The 18,508-nt window shown below is 41.5% G+C and overlaps 1 protein-coding gene across 4 annotated transcripts in view; it reads right to left on the reverse strand.

The window, feature by feature from the left end:
* NRP2 (neuropilin 2) overlaps positions 1–18,508 on the reverse strand; it is a 211,765-nt gene that overhangs the window by 62,074 nt on the left and 131,183 nt on the right. For all 4 annotated transcript variants that reach the window (XM_058186640.1, XM_058186632.1, XM_058186658.1 and 1 more), the window contains exon 12: positions 15,791–15,943. In XM_058186640.1, the coding sequence (XP_058042623.1) occupies positions 15,791–15,943 (153 nt within the window). The remainder of the gene's footprint in view (positions 1–15,790; positions 15,944–18,508) is intronic.

Genomic DNA, 18,508 nt, shown 5'->3' on the forward strand with positions numbered 1-18,508 from the left:
CCTAAATACCCACAACAATCTAGATATTAGGGAAGGACGTTCCAACTTTATTGTCCTTTTAGAAGCCCATTTTTCATGTTCAAGGAACATTTAAATTTAAACTGCCACTATGTATTGTACACTGATACAATCAGTGGTGGGATTCAGCCAGTTCGCACCACTTCGGGAGAACCGGTTGTTAACTTTCTAAGCAGTTTAGTGAACTGGTTGTTGAAAGAAATCATTAGGGCAGAGAACCGGTTGTTAAATTACTTGAATTCCACCACTGGATACAATACAAAGACATTTAAAAATACACCTGAAAGGAGTGAAAATTCCTCAATTTTCCTGGGTAACTGTCTGTATTATCGAAACACAAAAGATGTTTCCAAGGTTTATTGAACTTTACGTATACCGTACTAGAAACAAGGCAATACAAATATGGGGGTCCTGGAAGCTTGTTCGAAAGAGTAAGAGTCATTGCAGTATACGTGACCAGCCATATCCTGGATAGTAGCTATTTCCACTAACAAACAACAGCATTCTTACTAAATTAGTACCGAATACCTTGGAAAGCTATTCTTCCATAAATTCAACTATTTATGTTGCAATAGACAACATAAATACTTCCTTATCTTAAATGACGTGATATATGTTATAGTGGCCAAATTCAAAACGGTGACAGCTATTTTTATGTAATGTTATCTTTCTAAATATCTGAAAATTATTGTGTTAGCCTTTCTGTTTTTATTTGCTTTATAAGACAATATTTAACTTCTTCAAACTACCCTTTACAGGAATATACTATGTTTTAAATGCTATTGTATCTCTCCAGTTATCTCAATTATTCATTTACTTTGCTTTTCTATGGTGAATTTGGGACAAGCCTAGCAGCGAAGACTTTATATCTTCCTGCAATTATTGCCTATTGTGCAGAAATGTATAGTGAAGATGCTGAAGGGTCTAGAATTTCTAAGTAGTCTACGTCCATTCAGCAAATTATATTTTCAGCAAAACTCACCTGGACAGCACCACAAAAATTATGTGGAAAAACATTTATTCATCTAAATGTTCTACATTCTACTAAACGATCTATTAAATGTACAGTGCTTAAACTGGACTCATTTCAAGGTGAAAGTGATGCCACGTAACTATACCTACTTGAGTTAGCTGGATACCTCACACTGGCCTTTCTATCACCCTGCTTTCCATAATTCCCTGCCTTCAAAAGTGAGTGACAGCCACAGTGATGAGATCTCAATTTCTAAGAAGTAGATTTTTCAAAAGCAAAATTGCTCCTGGGCACTTATCTTCTGTTGAAATTAATAGATGTCAAGTTCTCAAGTGTCACTCTGGCATCAAAATCACCACATTCACACAACCCATATAATAATGCAGACCTCTTCATTAAAAACATATAATCACAATGTCTCTGGATTTAAAGGAAGTATATCAAGAGCACGAAGTCAAATTTGTCCAGACAATCTGCTATTTTTCTGACTTTCCTGCCAATATGGCCAATACTAGAAAACATTTTAAAGTATAGAGCACAACACTGACTTGAAAGCATCACTGGAGGTGGAAATCAGCAGGGCTGGACTCATCTGACCTTGTGAACCTCTGGATATCTGTCCAACCATACTGACCTCTATCAGCCAGCCTGTTTTAATAAAGCAGGCGCCCTCTCTTCATACAGAGGCACACATCAGAAGTGAGCTCCAGCTCATTAAAAATCAAATACAGCTTTTAAACATACTTGAAATTTAAAATGCAACCAGCCAACAATAATACAATTAAACTGAAATATTTAAGTTTTTTTTAAAAAGTGCCTGTGAAAATTAGTTTGAGCCTGGCATTAAAAAGAAAATGTCCCATGGTACTCATTCCTAAGGCTGGATATTTTTTATAGTTTGTAAAAATATTTCTCCCATAGAAAGAACAGAGAGAATGGTCTCCTCCAGTGATTGTAATACACGGAAAGATTATACTGGATGACCCAACTATATAAAAATGGAAGAGGGTTTTTTTTCCACAATCCACTTTCCCAATATAATGCACCATTTCAAAAACAGCATTTTTATGCAAAATATCCCCAAATAAAATATTCCTTATTCACTGTAGTTTTGTTTTTCTGTGCTGTTTCTAGTTCAAGAATACCATTTTGATGCTCAATGTCCAAAATTAGACATAGCTTTCAAGATTATATCCTACGTTATGAATAGCCATAACAAACTGGCAGCTTTATTTTGATGCCTTTCCCAACAAATTCCAGCTAATTAAGTCCTATAAAGTAAGAGAATTGAAAATGACTAGCTGCTGGGCAATCCATCTCCCCACTTTAGGGAGTGGGGAAGTGATTGGAACTGACATATATAGGGCAAGTGGCAAAGAAGCAAGAAAGACCTCATTCAGTCTCTCTCATCATTTTCTGGATGCTGCAATGAGAAGGAAAAAAAAACAACCATGGGGATTGTGTTAAAGATAAAAGATACCCATTAATACCATTACCGAATATTACAAACATGGCCCCCTTTCCCCCAAACAAAATTCTGCTCTCCTTTCTTTTTTCTTGTTACAAGCCTGGAGAGAACTTCATAGAGAAACGGTGGTGAGGGGAATTGATGGCTCTGAAACCAAACATTAATGGAGGAGGCAAACTGAAAAGAAATAGAAGCTAGAGTGGGTGACTAGAAACCAGGGAAAAGGAAGGGTGCCTGTGTCTTCTAACACTCCCCAAACACATTACTGATCATACCCACAGGTTACCTGACTTCAATTCCAAACTAATAAATGGCAAAATATTAGAACTTTTACACATCTTGAAACTTTGGTGAAATGGGGTCAGTTTAAGAAGGTCATCACATCTCATGATAACTTAAGCCTGTCTCATTCATGGCCTCAGAGAGGACATGAAGACAGGACAGTATGACCAGGAAGAGAGGCCACAATAGCCAAGGGCAAGTGGAGACAGGGCCTACGTAAACAGTAATGGGTACACCAGATGGCTTTGGGGATAATCACCGTTTCTTCCCCAGAAAAGCAGCATTAGTGGGAGTTTACCAGAGCCAGACTGCTGTCCATTGCTTTTCCACATGGATAGATATAATGTTAGTGCCCCTCCATCAAACCCAGAAAAAGGAGAAGACTGACAGGGGGAAAATACTAACATTTGAAAAAGAAATACCTATTGAGAGATGTTTGTTACTTTATGTTGCTATCAAACATCCCTTTAACATATAGCAATGCAGTCCCCTCTGCATCTGAACTTCTTTGTTCCTTCTCTGTAGCGTTAGATGAGGCAAGAAGATACCTTCTTATTGCAATATGCCTATCATAGAGAGAAAAAGGGCTCTGAAATAAGTAGCCTTTATCAGAAATGGAGAGAATACCTTATATATGAATGAAGGCAAATATGTGTTGCAGGATAATCATGTGAGATCAAATGTGGGTCAGTCACTGGGATCAGAGATAGAAGATCTTATAGTCTCACTTAGACCATCTTCTTCTGTTCACCAGAAGGATTTCTGGCCATCTCCAGTGACATTAACATATAATATCCAAACTTATTCTTTGGGCAGCCCATTAAGAGCTATTGGCACACAGCCAAATCTTGCTTGATATGCTGAGCTACCAAATACTTTCAAAGAGATTATAAAGAAGGCAACAGGCATTACCTATTTTTATGTGAATTTAGAATGATTCAGTGGCTCACTCTAATCTAATGGATGAAGGAATATAATGAAGACCTAGTGGCCAAATAAGCAAGATCCATTGAAGAACTGATTGGCCCCGCCAGGAATTTATATTTTTTGATGTTGTTAATTGGAAAGGAAGCAATCAGTACCAAAGAAAAGGAGCTATTCGAAATTTGTGTAAAAATAAAAATCTCTCAGGCACTGAACCGCTTGAGGAAGGAGTTTTAGCAGAAGGTTCTGATCAATGTCTTTAGGATCAGTAGCATTACTAACTCCCTCACCAGCTCTTTGATTTTAGGAAAAGGATCTGTTCTTAGTAAAGAGACAGGAGATAAAGCTGGAGCTGAACTGGCATCAAATGTTCAAAAGGGTGACCCTGAGGGATCAGTTCTGGCATTTCTGCTTCCTGCTGCCGCCTTTGGAGTGCCTGCTTTGCATGGAGATTTATGAGAGCATCTGGATTCAACTGAGCTAGGACAATAAGAACATGCAAATCACTGTTGCTCAGCAAACAACAGCATAACTTAAGTTTCTTGATAAATTATGAGTTGGTCTTCCTAAGCAGCATTCTGGAAAGCCAAACAATTTGGCCAACCCAGATATCTGTTTTCTGCCAATGAGGTGTCCTTGGCAACATTTACCATAGCATGAGTAAGACATTTCTGTCATTCAAACAATGAACTGGTCTGATAACTTATCTCCCAAGGTCATAATGTTTAGATCTGGCCTCTGCAATACCCAGCAAGGAAAATGATGCAGCAGCAGAGATGGCACCATCTCTGCCTGCATAAAGCAAATTGAGATGCTCTCTGCTTAATCAACCATTTTTAAACAGTGGGCCAATATGGGTTTTAAATCCCATCAGACAGAAAAAGTGCAAGGGAGACAACAATGTCTGAAAAAGATCCCCTAAACCTCAGCCCTTCGTTTTCCTTCTTTAACACTAAGGAAAGCTAAAGAAAGTTTAGATTTACTAATGGAGGAAACCATTGACTGAAGATACAAAAAGCTTATTTAGTTGGCTAACGTGAGCCGATGATTTTAACTTGCTTCCAATCTGCTTCTATGAGACCCTTCTTACTTTGCATTAGTCTTGTTTGGGTAATGCTGACTCAGTCTTTCATAAACGTAATATTTAAAGACAGATGGGCATCTTGTCTCACAGGGAACTTTCTCAATCAGATTACCTGTTAATTTACTTGCCAAGTCACTGCCTTTTTATTTTCTAAATAAAAAATCTATATATCAGCCAAATCAATAGAGACTTAAAGCATTGTGGTCTGCATAAAGTCAAGCTTTTAATTGAATTTGGGGAAGCCAATAAGATGACCACTGGCCTATCATCTCTTTTAATTATGCCCAATTTTCATGAAAGGCACTGTAGCTACAGTTATTTCCAAGTTGAGCGGAAGATAGTCTGCTGAATACCTTGAACAATTTCCCTCACTGCCTTGAAATGCACTAGATATGAATCTGAATTATATGCATTCTGGTATTGCTGACAGATTTTTCCCCTTCCCATAAAGTAGAAAAGTTTTTATTCTGGGCAACAGAAGGTCATTAATTCTTTTAACCAAGTCTCACACTCCCTGACTGTCTTCAGACTTCAAAGCCATGCTTTGTTTGATGAAGTTTCATAGAAGATACTTAAAGGCAATCAGCCCCTCCCCCTATGATTAGACAAAGCAGGAAATGGCCATATTGCTCTACTTCATGTTTCTTTAAGTACTTTTCTGGCACCTTTAATAACTGGATGAGGCTTTTGCATGTGCACTGCACATGCATAGAAGTTTGTCCCAACTTTTTCAGTTTCTGGAACTGACTTTATATTTATGTGCCATCAAATTAAGAGAACTATGTATGTCAACCTAATGAAGAGAAGGTAGGAGTAACATGACAGCTGTTTTCTGGTACTTGGATGGCTCTCACAGAGAAGGAATGGTCAGCTTATTCTCCAAAGCACCTGAAGGTAGGATAAGAAGCAATGGGTGGAAGCTCATTAAAGAGAGAGCCAACCTAGAAGTTTCATGACAGTGAGAACAATTAACCAATGGAACAGCTTGAATCCTGCAGTTGTTCAAAAAAAGATTGGGCAACCATTTATCTGGGATAATATAAGGTCTCCTGCCTTGGGCAGGAGATTGGACTAGAAGACCTCTGAGGTCCCTTCCAGCCCTATGACTCGACTCGACTCAACTCTATTGTTTATTCGCAGTGATACTTGGATTTCTTTCCCTGATGACCTGTCCTAACCCGATCGTTCAGCTCTTCCAATGATGTATTCATTGCTCCCATAACTGATTTCACCCAGCTTGCTAGTGCTCATCCTTGTCTGTTTTCTTCCAAATTTCTCAGCATCAGAGCCTTCTTCAGAAAGGGAGATAGCAACAACAATAGCAATAGCAATAGCACTTAGACTTATATACCGCTTTACTGTGGGGGGCCATGTGTGCATGCTAGGGGGGCGGGGTGCAAGTGGGGGCCACAAATGCATGTGCAGGGATGGGGGCATGCATGGAGGCTGCACGCATGTGTGGGGCCACACGCATATTGCATTTTGGAGGTTAGGGCGCGCATGTGCATGCTCTTTGGGCACTCGGTCCAGAAAAGGTTAGCCATCACTGTTATAAAAGATACCTCTTTTCCTGTTCCTGTATGGTGGCCACGTAGTGCAAGGAGAATATATATTTGAATTCAGGAGCTGTTATTTCTAAAAACTGCAAGGCAATCATGCAAGACCAGGAAAAGGTACATTTTCTTTAAGGTGCCAGTAAGAAGAATAGAGAATGTGCCCATGCCAGATCTGAAGCATCTCTCCTGCTTTAGATCCAAATACTTGCACACTTGAAACCTTTAAAGTGATTTATAAAATACCAGTGATAAGAGTACATTGTGATTGTTGTTACTTTTCTTGTTATGATTACCATTTCAAAAAAGTATAAGAGACCGCTTTATACTAAATACATCTAGCACAATGTAGCACAATCAATAGGGTTTTGTGGGATTTCAAAAAAGTTATTTCTCAAAATTCACTCTGTGATCAGAAACTTATTCTTCTACTGACTGAGCAGATGCTTTATCACTGGTCTATGGCCCTTTCCCAAACCACCAGTACCCTATATCTATATTAACATATACTTTTTTCTCATCACTTTTCAATAAATTCTGTATCAGAGGTCTTCAACCTTGGCAGCTTTAAGACTTGTGGACTTCAACTCCCAGCATAGCTGGCTGGAGAATTCTAGGAATTGAAGTCCACAAGTCTTAAAGCTGCCAAGGTTGAAGACCTCTGTTCTGTATTATGGGTTTTATAATCCCATAAAGTTTCCCCCATGATTCACTGATCCCATACATAATTCTGTACCCCACTTCATCAGGAGAAGATCTGAATTCTGAGAAAATGACAACATAACCTATTGTTAATTCAGACACAAACTCTACTTAGACTCACTACCAGATAATCTGTATAAAATTGCAGGCTAAATCCTAATTCTTGACATAGCATGAAGAACTTTCACTGCAGGAGCACAGAAATCTGTTTGCATGTGAAAATCATGGGGGGTGGGGATCCCTCCTGCCATGAAAACTGGAGTTGTACATTCCATTACTCTGGAGAACAGCTCATGTCTTAATGGATATGGGTGTACAGTAAGAGAGAGAAATTGTTCTGGGTCTGCTTTTACCAAGAGAGCTCCCTGCAGTTGTAATTGGACTTTACAGAGGGATGCAGGGCTGGGATTCAGCTGGTTTGGAACGGTTTGGGTGAACCGGATATTAATTTTAATCTGGTTCGCCAAACCAGTAGTTGCAAGGATTGGCTGACCCCGCCCCCCACTCCCTCCCAGAAGTCACCATGCAGCCCATTTTGGATGCCAGGTAAGTGCAGGGCCTTCATGGATGCTCTGGGAGGGTGAAAAATGGCCTCCCAGAAGTACTGGAATTCTAGAAATGTATACATTTCTAGCCTCTGGGGGGCCTCCAGTCCCCGGAGGAGGCTGTTTTTGCCCTCCCAGAGGCTCAAGAAAAGCCTCCAGAGCATGGGGGTGGCGAAAAACAGGCCTACTGGAAATACTGGAAGTCCGGAAACGGACCATTTCTGGCTTCCGGAGGGCCTCCGGAGCCTTGGGGAGGCTGTTCTCACTCTCCTGGAGGCTTGGGGAAAGCCTCCGGAGCCTAGGGAGGGTGAAAATGCCCTCCCCCCCTGTGGTGAGGAAGCCAACTAGGCCACGTCCCCATGGCCACACCCACCCAGCAGCCAGGCAGGGAACTGGTTGCTAAAAATTTTCAATCCCATCCCTGGAGGGATGGTCCAAAGATAATCCTTGAGGCACAAGAAACATGGGGCTAAAAAAAAGAAACCTGATAGAAAAACTATATTGTAAAAAATGGAGTGAAGGAAGTATATAATTTAGGGAGTCTTCCAATGTAAGGAGGGAAAGAGCTATGAAGGAAAGGAAAGAAGAGGACACAGGAAAAAAAAAGCTTCTTTGCATGGACTTTAATGATCTGCTACTGTAACGCAAATATTTATCTTGTCTCATTTTGCTAGGGTCTGCTCTTCCTTTTTATGACTCTAATTCATTGTCTGCGTTTCCACACATCTTCTTAGAGTTACAACCCATTGCCTTTATGGGAACATTTTATTGAGCATCCACAGACTTCACAATTTAACTTGGAAGGGCTTGAAGTACTACAAAGAAAGGTATGCCCTGATCATCAACTCAAAGCAGCTTTTTGGTTTTTTTTTTATGTTTTATGTTTTTCAATATCTTGGGGAGAGGGAAGGAAGGAGGAACTGTCACGATGCAAATACCACCTCTGTTGATGACACTATCTAACCATTTCATCCTCACCCTCCGCCTTCCCATTCTCCTTTTGCCTTCAATCTTTCCCAACTTCCTGTTTTTTCTCCCAATGAGTCCTCTCTTCTCATTTGGTGGCCAAAGTATTTGAGCTTCCGCTTCAGTTTGAAATCAATAGAGTTTACTTTTGAGCAATGAGATTACACTGCATCTCTCTTTCCTGGGAGCATTTCATCACATTGTGCCTATGCTATGCCTAGGATGTTTTTCTTTAATTTAACAGGCTAGTCCCTCTTTTCTTCAAACTATCAATTCTCTAGTCTATCTTGAGAAGCAAGAAGCAAGCCTAAATTACTAGGAAATACAAACCCAAGAGTCATATAGGGCATCAAGTCCTATCTCTTGCTCAGAACAGGAATGCAAATTAAAATATTCTGGGGGAAAAAAATCTCTCTGGCCTGCACTATTGTTTCTACTGCTTTCCACAAAAGGCCTGAGTTTTGAAGTACAAGATTTCTTCTGAGCATATATATATATATATTAATTAAGTGTATACTCATGATCTCTTCATATCATTAAGGTTGCAGATGCAATTCATTTTTCATGCATGCCTAAACTCAAGCACTTCTATTTAGAATCTGTGCTATCTGTCATTCCTTTATGACTATAATATCCATTGAGAAAAATAATACATATGCTTTTTTCATTGTTGTTTTATAAGTGAATCTAATAAATAAATGTGTATCTCCCCCTCTCCCCCTTCATTATCTGTTCAAGGTATGGTTTTCATTCTGTGAAGGGTTTTATTGCACCAAGAAACAGCTACAGTACCAAATTTAATAATGAACTGAACACGGGGAGATATTTGATTTTCTGTCCTTAACTACTACACTACCACTTCTGGTTGTTTGGTGTTGTTATTCCCAACCATCTATTTCTCTCCCTATTTGATAGACGCAGAAATCCTGATTAACCTTCTCCACCAGAAGCACACTACAATATGAGATATGATAGAGCCATTCCAATCTCATTTCCTTCAATGAAAAATGTAAGTGATGCATTTGGGAATAATTCACTCGAAGGAAAGTTCTCTTGCCACTGAAGTAGACTGAAGTAACACAACCTATAAAGACTTTTTAAGAAGATGCTGAAATGCAAATGAAGCACTATTTCAATATGGGAACAGTCATTTGTACATGAGTATCATACTCAGATTATTTCTTTACCAAACATACTCCGAAGGGGTGGGTGTGGGGGAAGACAGAACAATTATAAGACATGTCAGGGGAGAAAAAATGGAATGAAAAATTGAGTTACAAAAATAAGTAAGTTTTCTACTTACAGAAGGCTTATTACATTAATTAAATGTTATCACAGGGAATAAGTTGGAGAGGGTGTATAGTCTGAGTCTTTCATGTTGTGGAGGCCGCAGTTATTCTGTGATATTAATTTTCTAAAGCATTTTAAATGTTAAAGAGGTAAACACTGGAAATAGGAAACAGTATCTGCAACTGCACCCCTACAGAGACCCTAACTTTGGAACAACCCAAAACACACACTAGAGGCCCAGACAGCAGTCTCAATTTCTTTCTAAACATGACAGTTCACCAAAAAATGTGATCATGGAAACTTTAAATGGAACTTAGGGTCAAAGCCAACGTGTCTTAGCAAAATCAGAGGCTACTCTTATCACTAAATGGAGGATCTGAAATAGAAACAAAACCGGCCCCCTTTCTGCCTTACCACCACTGCTTTGCTGCTTTACTTTTCCCGAGTCTGGTTTCCATTCTGAAAATAGAGGAAAGAAGAATTCCATTCCCGCTTCAGAGTCAAACCTGAGCTTATCTGGCTCAGTTCTTTAGGAAGGATGTAATCTGTACAAAATGTTTGCTGATAATTTTTGTTAGTATGCATAAAATAGAGAGCCAGTTTGGAGTAGTGGTTTAAAGTATTAAGCTAGATCTTCAGTTGTAGTTCTGCTTTAGACACAAAGCCAGCTGGGTAATCTTGGGCAGTTCCTTTCTCTCCGCCCTGGGAAGGAAGCAAGGGAAAACCACTTCCAAAATCTTGCAGGACATCACCTCCCACCCCCCCACACACAAAAAAGACAGCGTAATGCCACCTCCTTGGGCACCTAAAAAATCAAGGGCAACAATAAAATTGTCTAGTGGTTAAAGCACCAGGCCAGAAAGTGGGATCCCATGAGTTCAAGTTCTACCTTAACCACGAGAGTCAGCTGGGTGACTTTGGGCTAGTCACTCTCTCTCACCACACTTCACAGAGTTGTTGTTGTGAGGAAAATGGAAGGAGGAAGGTGTGTTGTGTATGTTCACTGCCTTGAGTTATTTGTAAAAATAATAAAGACAGAAAACAAACAAACAAACAAATAAATAAACAAACAAACCTGGAGAAATGAAATTAAATGCAGCAGTTCAAACCAATGGTCTACACTGACTGAATGCATGGCCTTAACATGCTGTAGAATCTGCTGCAAGGCACTGGGACCCTACAACAGACGCTGAGATAATTTACAGAATACAATATGTAGAAGTGTTTGGAAGCTAGTATTGCAAACAAAGGCTGATGCTTAACCTTTGAAAGAGGCGGTGGTGAGGCCCCTCCTCAAGAAGCCCTCCCTGGACCCGGCTGTCTTAGGTAATTATCGTCCGGTCTCCAACCCGCTCGCGAAGGTTGTAGAAATATGGTGGCATATCAGTTTCCTCTGCACCTGGATGAAACTGTCTATCTAGACCCGTTCCAGTCCGGTTTCCGGCCCGGTTACAGCACGGAGACGGCTTTGGTCGCGTTGGTGGATGATCTCTGGAGGGCCAGGGATAGGGGTTGTTCCTCTGCCCTGGTCCTATTAGACCTCTCAGCGGCTTTCGATACCATCGACCATGGTATCTTGCTGCGCCGGTTGGGGGGATTGGGAGTGGGAGGCACCGTTTATCGGTGGTTCTCCTCCTATCTCTCCGACCGGTCGCAGACGGTGTTGACGGGGGCAGAGGTCGGCCCCGAGGCGCCTCACTTGTGGGGTGCCGCGGGGTCGATTCTCTCGCCTTCTGTTCAACATCTATATGAAGCCGCTGGGTGAGATCATCAGTGGCTTCGTGTGAGGTACCAGCTGTACGCTGATGACACCCAGCTGTACTTTTCCACACCGGCCACCCCAATGAAGCTATCGAAGTGCTGTCCCGGTGTTTGGAGGCCGACGGGTCTGGATGGGGAGAAACAGGCTCAAGCTCAATCCTCCAAGACAGAGTGGCTGTGGATGCCGGCATCCCGGTACAGTCAGCTGAGTCCTCGGCTGACTGTTGGGGCGAGTCATTGGCCCGATGGAGAGGGTGCGCAATCTGGGCGTTCTCCTGGATGAGCGGCTGTCTTTGAAGACCATTTGACGGCCGTCTCCAGGAGAGCTTTCACCAGGTTCGCCTGGTGCGCCAGTTGCGCCTTTCTAGACCGGGATGCCTTATGCACGGTCACCACGCCTCGTGACGCCTCGCCTGGATTACTGCAATGCTCTCTACATGGGGCTCCCTTGAGGGGCATCCGAGGCTTCAGTTGGTCCAGAACGCTGCTGCGCTGGTGATAGAGGGAGCCCTCGGGGCTCCGTGTTACACCTATCCTGCGCAGACTGCACTGGCTACCTGTGGCCTTCCGGTGCGCTTCAAGGTGTTGGTGACAATCTTTAAAGCGCCCATGGCATAGGGCCGGGCTATTTACGGGACCGCCTACTGCTACCAAATACCTCTCACCGACCAGGCGCCTCACAGAGAGGGACTCTCAGGGTGCCGTCAGCTAGGCAGTGCTGCCTGGCGACACCCAGGAAGGGCCTTCTGTGGGGCTCCCACCTCTGGAACGAACTCCCTCCAGGACTTCGTCAACTTCCGGACCTCCGAACCTTTCGTCGCGAGCTTAAAACATACTTATTCATCTGCGCGGGACTGGATTAGATTTTAAAGTTATGGGTTTTAAGGGGTTTTTATTATTTATACTACTTTAAATTTGGGCAATAGAATAAGTTTTTTAATTGTTGTTTTTAATCTGTACTTATATGTATTTTAACTGCCTGTGAACCGCCCTGAGTCCTTAGGGAGATAGGGCGGTATATAAATTTGAAAATAAAAAAAAAAAAAAAAAAAACCATCTAAAAGATAAATTAATCAGCGACACTCAATTTGTATTGGACCATTTTTTCGTCTTTTCTATTCTGCCCAGCAGGGAACACTATCCTTCAATTCTAGAGCCTTATAAATCAGTAAATCTAGTTATTACCACCAACATATGAGTGGTTACGAAACACTTCTCTATTAGTCAAGACCCACTAATGGGGGATGGGAGTCAACTGGATTTATTGAATATGCATGCTCCTTGGGTACAGATGTTGCAGTGATCAGGACTAATGCCTTAGCAATAAAATTAAATTGTGTGAAAGATTTCCCTCAAACAGCAGGACCACTTCTAGTAAATCCTCAGATTTGTGGTATGAAATTTTAATGCCTGTTCATGGAAATTAGGCAAACATTTCTTTGAAGCTAGCAAATGTCTCCTCTTCTTCCTATGTCCAATTGGGAGAAGGAAAAGCGTAAATCTTGGAGTTTGTTGAAAGAGATGAAGAATGAGCAAACAGACTTTCAGCTATCAGACAAACTTAGACCCTCCACCCTGCACAAGGACTCATATTGTGAAGTCCTTATTGTATTCACACAGTCCTTTGTCTGACAACACAAGCCTTTGTACTAGCAGAAGTATCAAAGCCTCCAGTGCAAATATCAGGGTCTTATAGAGGCCCAGGCAAGTTCTAGCCTCAAGGGAAAATTGACAACATGCATAGCAGAACAGCAAAAGATCTCCTTAGTTCCACACTGAAGGAGCATCCACATGCAAGGGAATGCATAGAAAGCAGAAGCATCCACACTATTCAAAGTGAGATTTTTATTATTGATGTCCAAAACCAATAACAGCTCACCCAGACAAAAACAAGCACACTATTCCATTTTCTCAGCACATAAAAAGTCTGCAGATAAACTGAATACACATGCACATCAGTGGTGGGTTGCCCCCGCTTCGCTCCGGTTCTGTAGAGCCGGTAATAAAACTCTGCTGGCGTTCGGAGAACCTGTAGTAATGGCTGGCTGGCCATGCCCCAAAACCTGTTCTCCGATCATCAGAGGTTTGTGGGTTTTTTTAACTTTTTTTTTTTTTTAGTAAAAAAGTTTTATTTTTACAATCATGTCAAACAATTCATTCAATATACAGTTATATACATTTAGTCGGGCCTGCCCAGTCACCACCCCCCTTTTTAACACTCCCCTCTTCTACCTTCTTTTACTATCCAAACCTTCCTCTCCTTCTCTTATCTACATCCTCTCCTCCCTCCACCCTACACCTTCCTTCTCCCTCTTCTACCCCTCTTCCTTCCTCTTCTCCTCTTTCCTACCTCCTACTCTCTTTTCTCCCTCCCACCGTTCTAAAATGGTAACTGGGCAGACCCGACCCTACATTAATTATATTTATACATCTTCAATAATCCCTGTACATTCACCATCACTCCATCTCTAGCCTCAACCCCCCAATTCCCCTACCCCCTACCCCCCGCCCCCCACCCCGACTTCCCAGAACAAAATGCAGGGTATCAAAACTAACAATCATAATCTAAAATAATTCCTAAATTATAATCTCTAGTCTCTCCACACTTAATCACACTCTCAATTCCCCTCTCCTTCAGAAAGGTTTTTTTAACTTTTAAAAGCCTCTTTTCTTCAGCCAAAAAAAAAAGGCTTTTAAAAGAAAAAAAACCCTCTGATGATCTTGTGGCTGAGCAGGGATCCTCAGAGGATCCTTTTAAAAACTTTTTTTCCTCTGGCTCACTCAATCCCCACTCCTCACTTACTAATTAAGTAAACTCCTTTCGGGCTCGCTTTCCTTTGCTTCTCCAATCAGTTGCATCAGCTGCAACTGACTATGCCTTTCTGCAAGCCATGTGCCTTTGGTGGCTGTGGAATCCTGGGAGTTGAAGTTCACAAACCTGCCTAGAATCCATCTGATCAGTCAGCAACTGCTTTGCTGGCTGAGCAACTGTGGGAGTTGAAGTCCAAAAGTCTTAAAGGGACTAAGGTTGGAGACCCCTGATCTAAAAAATATAAATAAAATATTAAAATATTTGTGCAGCTTTCTGAGATTTGGTGTGTTTTTGTAGTGTTTCACTCTAACTACACAAACACACAGAATCTCACAAAGCTGTATGTGGCATTTTGTGTGTGTGTGTGAGAGAGTGAGTCTGTCATGTTGTGTTGTGTGTGTGTGTGTAAAGTGTGAAACTTGGTTTTTGAGCTTTTTGTGGCTTTGTGAGGTTCCTGCTTGTTGCAGGGGCCCTTTTGGGTGAAGGTCAGGTGCTTTTACATTGTGTGTGAGTCAGTTGTGTTGTGTTGTGTTGTGTGTGTGTGTAAAGTTTGAAACTTGGTTTTTGAGCTTTTTGTGGCTTTGTGAGGTTCCTGCTTGTTGCAGGGGCCCTTTTGGGTGAAGTGCAGCTGCTTTTACATTGTGTGTGAGTCAGTTGTGTTGTGTTGTGTGTGTATAAAGTGTGAAAATTGGTTTTCGGTACCTTTTATTGTTTTGTATACTTTGTTTATTATTTTTATTATTTATTGTTATTGGCCACGCTCACCCAGTCACATGACGGCCAAGCCACGCCCAGTGTCACATGACCATCAAGCAACACCCACAAAATAAGCCACGCCCACAGAACCGGTACTAACAAAATTTAGAACCCACCCCTGATGCACATAGACAGTTAGCACATGATTTCAGTTTCCTCTCTGATGTGCAAATATCCCTCCTGCAACAAATGCTTTACTTGAACCATCATTCACAACATTCACAGATAAGAGATGATACACTACAGTTATAAGGGCTGAGGACTAAAAACAGGGAGACACAAATTCAAATTTCTCTTCTGAAGCTGTTATTCCATAGCCTCACCTAGCTTATAGGGCAGTGGTGAAGACATAATAATAGGTGGTATGTATATATAATGAAAATTATTAGAAGAATTATACCACATACTGATTTATACTATAGACATCTGAATTCATATCTGTTTAAAAGCACTGTGACTTTTTACACCGATTTTATTGTAGCAACATAAAAAATACTTGGAATTGATAAATAATTTTACAGCAATATGCCAAAAAGGCAGTGTTCACAGACTTTGTAATGTATTGTATAGTTTTTCAGAGATAATTTAAATACTTATTTTCCTAAGACCACAGTTCATGGATATTTTTTCTTTTAAAATGATATGAATTGACTTACCTGGATAAACCCCGATGCCTGGTTCCAAATGGCTAGTCCAGGTATTTCTAGAATGAAAAGCCCATGTAAATCCTGTAGACGTGTCATGTGTCCAACCACAGAAATCTTCAGGAAGATCAAAATTGCAATTGAATCCTGATGGGACCTGGAAATCTTGTAAGAAAACAGCACAACATAAAAATAAGATCAAAGGAAGACCTGTTTTTAATAGCTAACATAGTTGGCAAATCATAAATGGTTATAGAAATATAAAGTATTTTCAATGTGTGCAAGCATACAGACAAACTAAGAATTCAGATAAATCTGAAATAAAATTTTGGAATTAATTATAAAGTATCCTTCCTATGTAAAAATGTTCTTGTTCTGAATTTACTTTAAGAAAATATAATAAGAAATTGGGCACTAGAGAGAACTAAAAATTATAATTAAATGAGAAAAACACTTAAATTTGACTTACAGATGAAGCAAATTTAACATTGCAGATGTTTAAGGATATTTTGAACAATGGACCCATAAGTTAATTTTAATAGTGCCTATTTCTATGGAAAGATTGTATCTAAAGGAATGTAGCGGACTTGTGTGGGGCCACGCTCCACCGGCAGCCTGGATACCCTCATACCAGGATGGCTGGTGGGCAGAGAGTTTCACCTGGAAATTTGAGGGGAAGGTGAGGCACAAGACGAAGAGGAGTTAAGAGGGGAAGTGTGCTGCAGGAAGGGAGAGAACAATGGATGACTAAAGAGGAGAAGGAAAGGAGGTGAAGCAGGAGGAAGGAGAATGATAGCAGAGTGGGAGGAAAAGGTGTTGGTTACCACCTTTAAAGCGCTCCATGGCTTAGGGCCCGGGTACTTACGGGACCGCCTGCTGTTACCCTATGCCTCCCACCGACCCGTACGCTCACACACAGAGGGACTTCTCAGGGTGCCTTCCGCCAAGCAATGCCGGCTGGCGGCCCCCAGGGGAAGGGCCTTCTCTGTAGGAGCACCTACCCTCTGGAACGAACTTCCCCCTGGTTTGCGTCAATTACCTGACCTTCGGACCTTTCGCCGTGAATTGAAAACGTACTTGTTCATCCAAGCGGGACTGGCTTAATTCTTAATTTTTAAATTTTGAATGTTTTGAATTTTAATAATTTTAAATTGGGCATTCTGTTTTATTGGGTCAAATTTGATGGTTTTTAAATTTTTCGGCCATTATAGAATATGTTATTTTAATCTGTTGTTTTAAAATTGTATATTGTATTGTTTTAATCTGGCTGTACACCGCCCTGAGTCCTTCGGGAGGAGGGCGGTATAAAAATCTAAATAATAAAATAAAATAATAAAAAAGGGGAGCCAAAGGCAGAGTGGAAAAACAGCAGCTGAGCCATGTGTGTGTGTGGGGGGGGCGGGATTTAGGAAAATATGAGCGATAGTGAGAAAAGGAGAGAATGAGGCAGGAAGAGACCTACCAGCTAATCCCGTGGCCTCATCCCCAACTGGCAAGGATTACCTGTGAAACAGAGGGGGTGAGAAAGATGAGGGCAGCGGAGCCATACAAACAAGTGTGCAGTTGTGGAGTTGAAAGCAGTGGAGCCAGACAAGGCAGCATGTAATGAAGCCAGGCAGGTGGGGCAATAGGTGAGCGAGCCAGAGTCAGATGAGCTGGCAAGCCAGAGGTGCAACGGAGCCAGATGAGCGGGATGGCAGGCAAGCTGAGGCAAGAGCAGTGGGACCAGATAATTTTGAAGATGGTGGAGGTGAGCTGAGCAAGTGGGGCATGTGTGAGACTGACTGGAAGTGTGCAGTTGGCTAGGGCAAGAAACAGTGATAGAGACATCGGGGTGCCATGTGAAGGACATGAGGCAAAGGACATGACTGAGAGTGGGGAAGAGCCAAATTGCCCAGAGAAGGTGAAGGATACTATAGACGTACCTGTCTGAGACCACACAGACCAAGAAGTCAGACCCAGTCAGGAAATTACAGAGGGCCCCAGTGAAGGAGCCAACTGGGGCCAACCTATGGCAGCTAGCTCCAGTCTTAAGAACGGCAGACAGCAGAATTGGACACTGCAACCACAAGTGCAGTCCCACCTAAACCCTATCTGATTGCAGAATCAGTGGGAACACCTTCTTCTGCAATGGGTTTCTACCTATGAGGGTCTAGTGAGGGTAAAGCAGTGAGGCATCACAAAAGGTACCAATGACAGTCGACAGAGTCCCTGACGATCCAATTAGTGGATCCCTCCCTCATAGGGAACTTCCCCCAGGACTTCGTCAACTTCCTGACCTTTCGCCGCGAGCTGAAGACATATTTATTTATTCGTGCAGGACTGGCATAGAATTTTAGACATTTTTATTTGGTTTTAAACTTTATTTAGTGGGTTTTACTGTTTTAAATATATTTTAACTAGGGGCCATATTTAATAAGTTTTTTAATTACTGTTTTATTTTGTATTTATTCATTGTTATTTTATCTGGCTGTGAACCGCCCTGAGTCCTTCGGGAGAAGGGCGGTATAAAAATTAAATTAAATTAAATTAAATAAATAAATAATAGTGCCAGTGCAAGTGGAGGGTGGACCCCACAAGGGGTCTTCTGGACTCAGGCATGCAGATGACTCTGTTCTACAGGGATTTCTATGACAGACATGTGAAGCACCTTCCCCTACAAAAGCTGGACAATCTGGAGATTTGGGGACTTGGGACAGTCCTTACAACAGTTACCTACCCCTCCAGCTG

This window comes from Ahaetulla prasina, chromosome 1 (assembly GCF_028640845.1).
Source record: "Ahaetulla prasina isolate Xishuangbanna chromosome 1, ASM2864084v1, whole genome shotgun sequence".
NCBI lineage: Eukaryota > Metazoa > Chordata > Lepidosauria > Squamata > Colubridae > Ahaetulla > Ahaetulla prasina.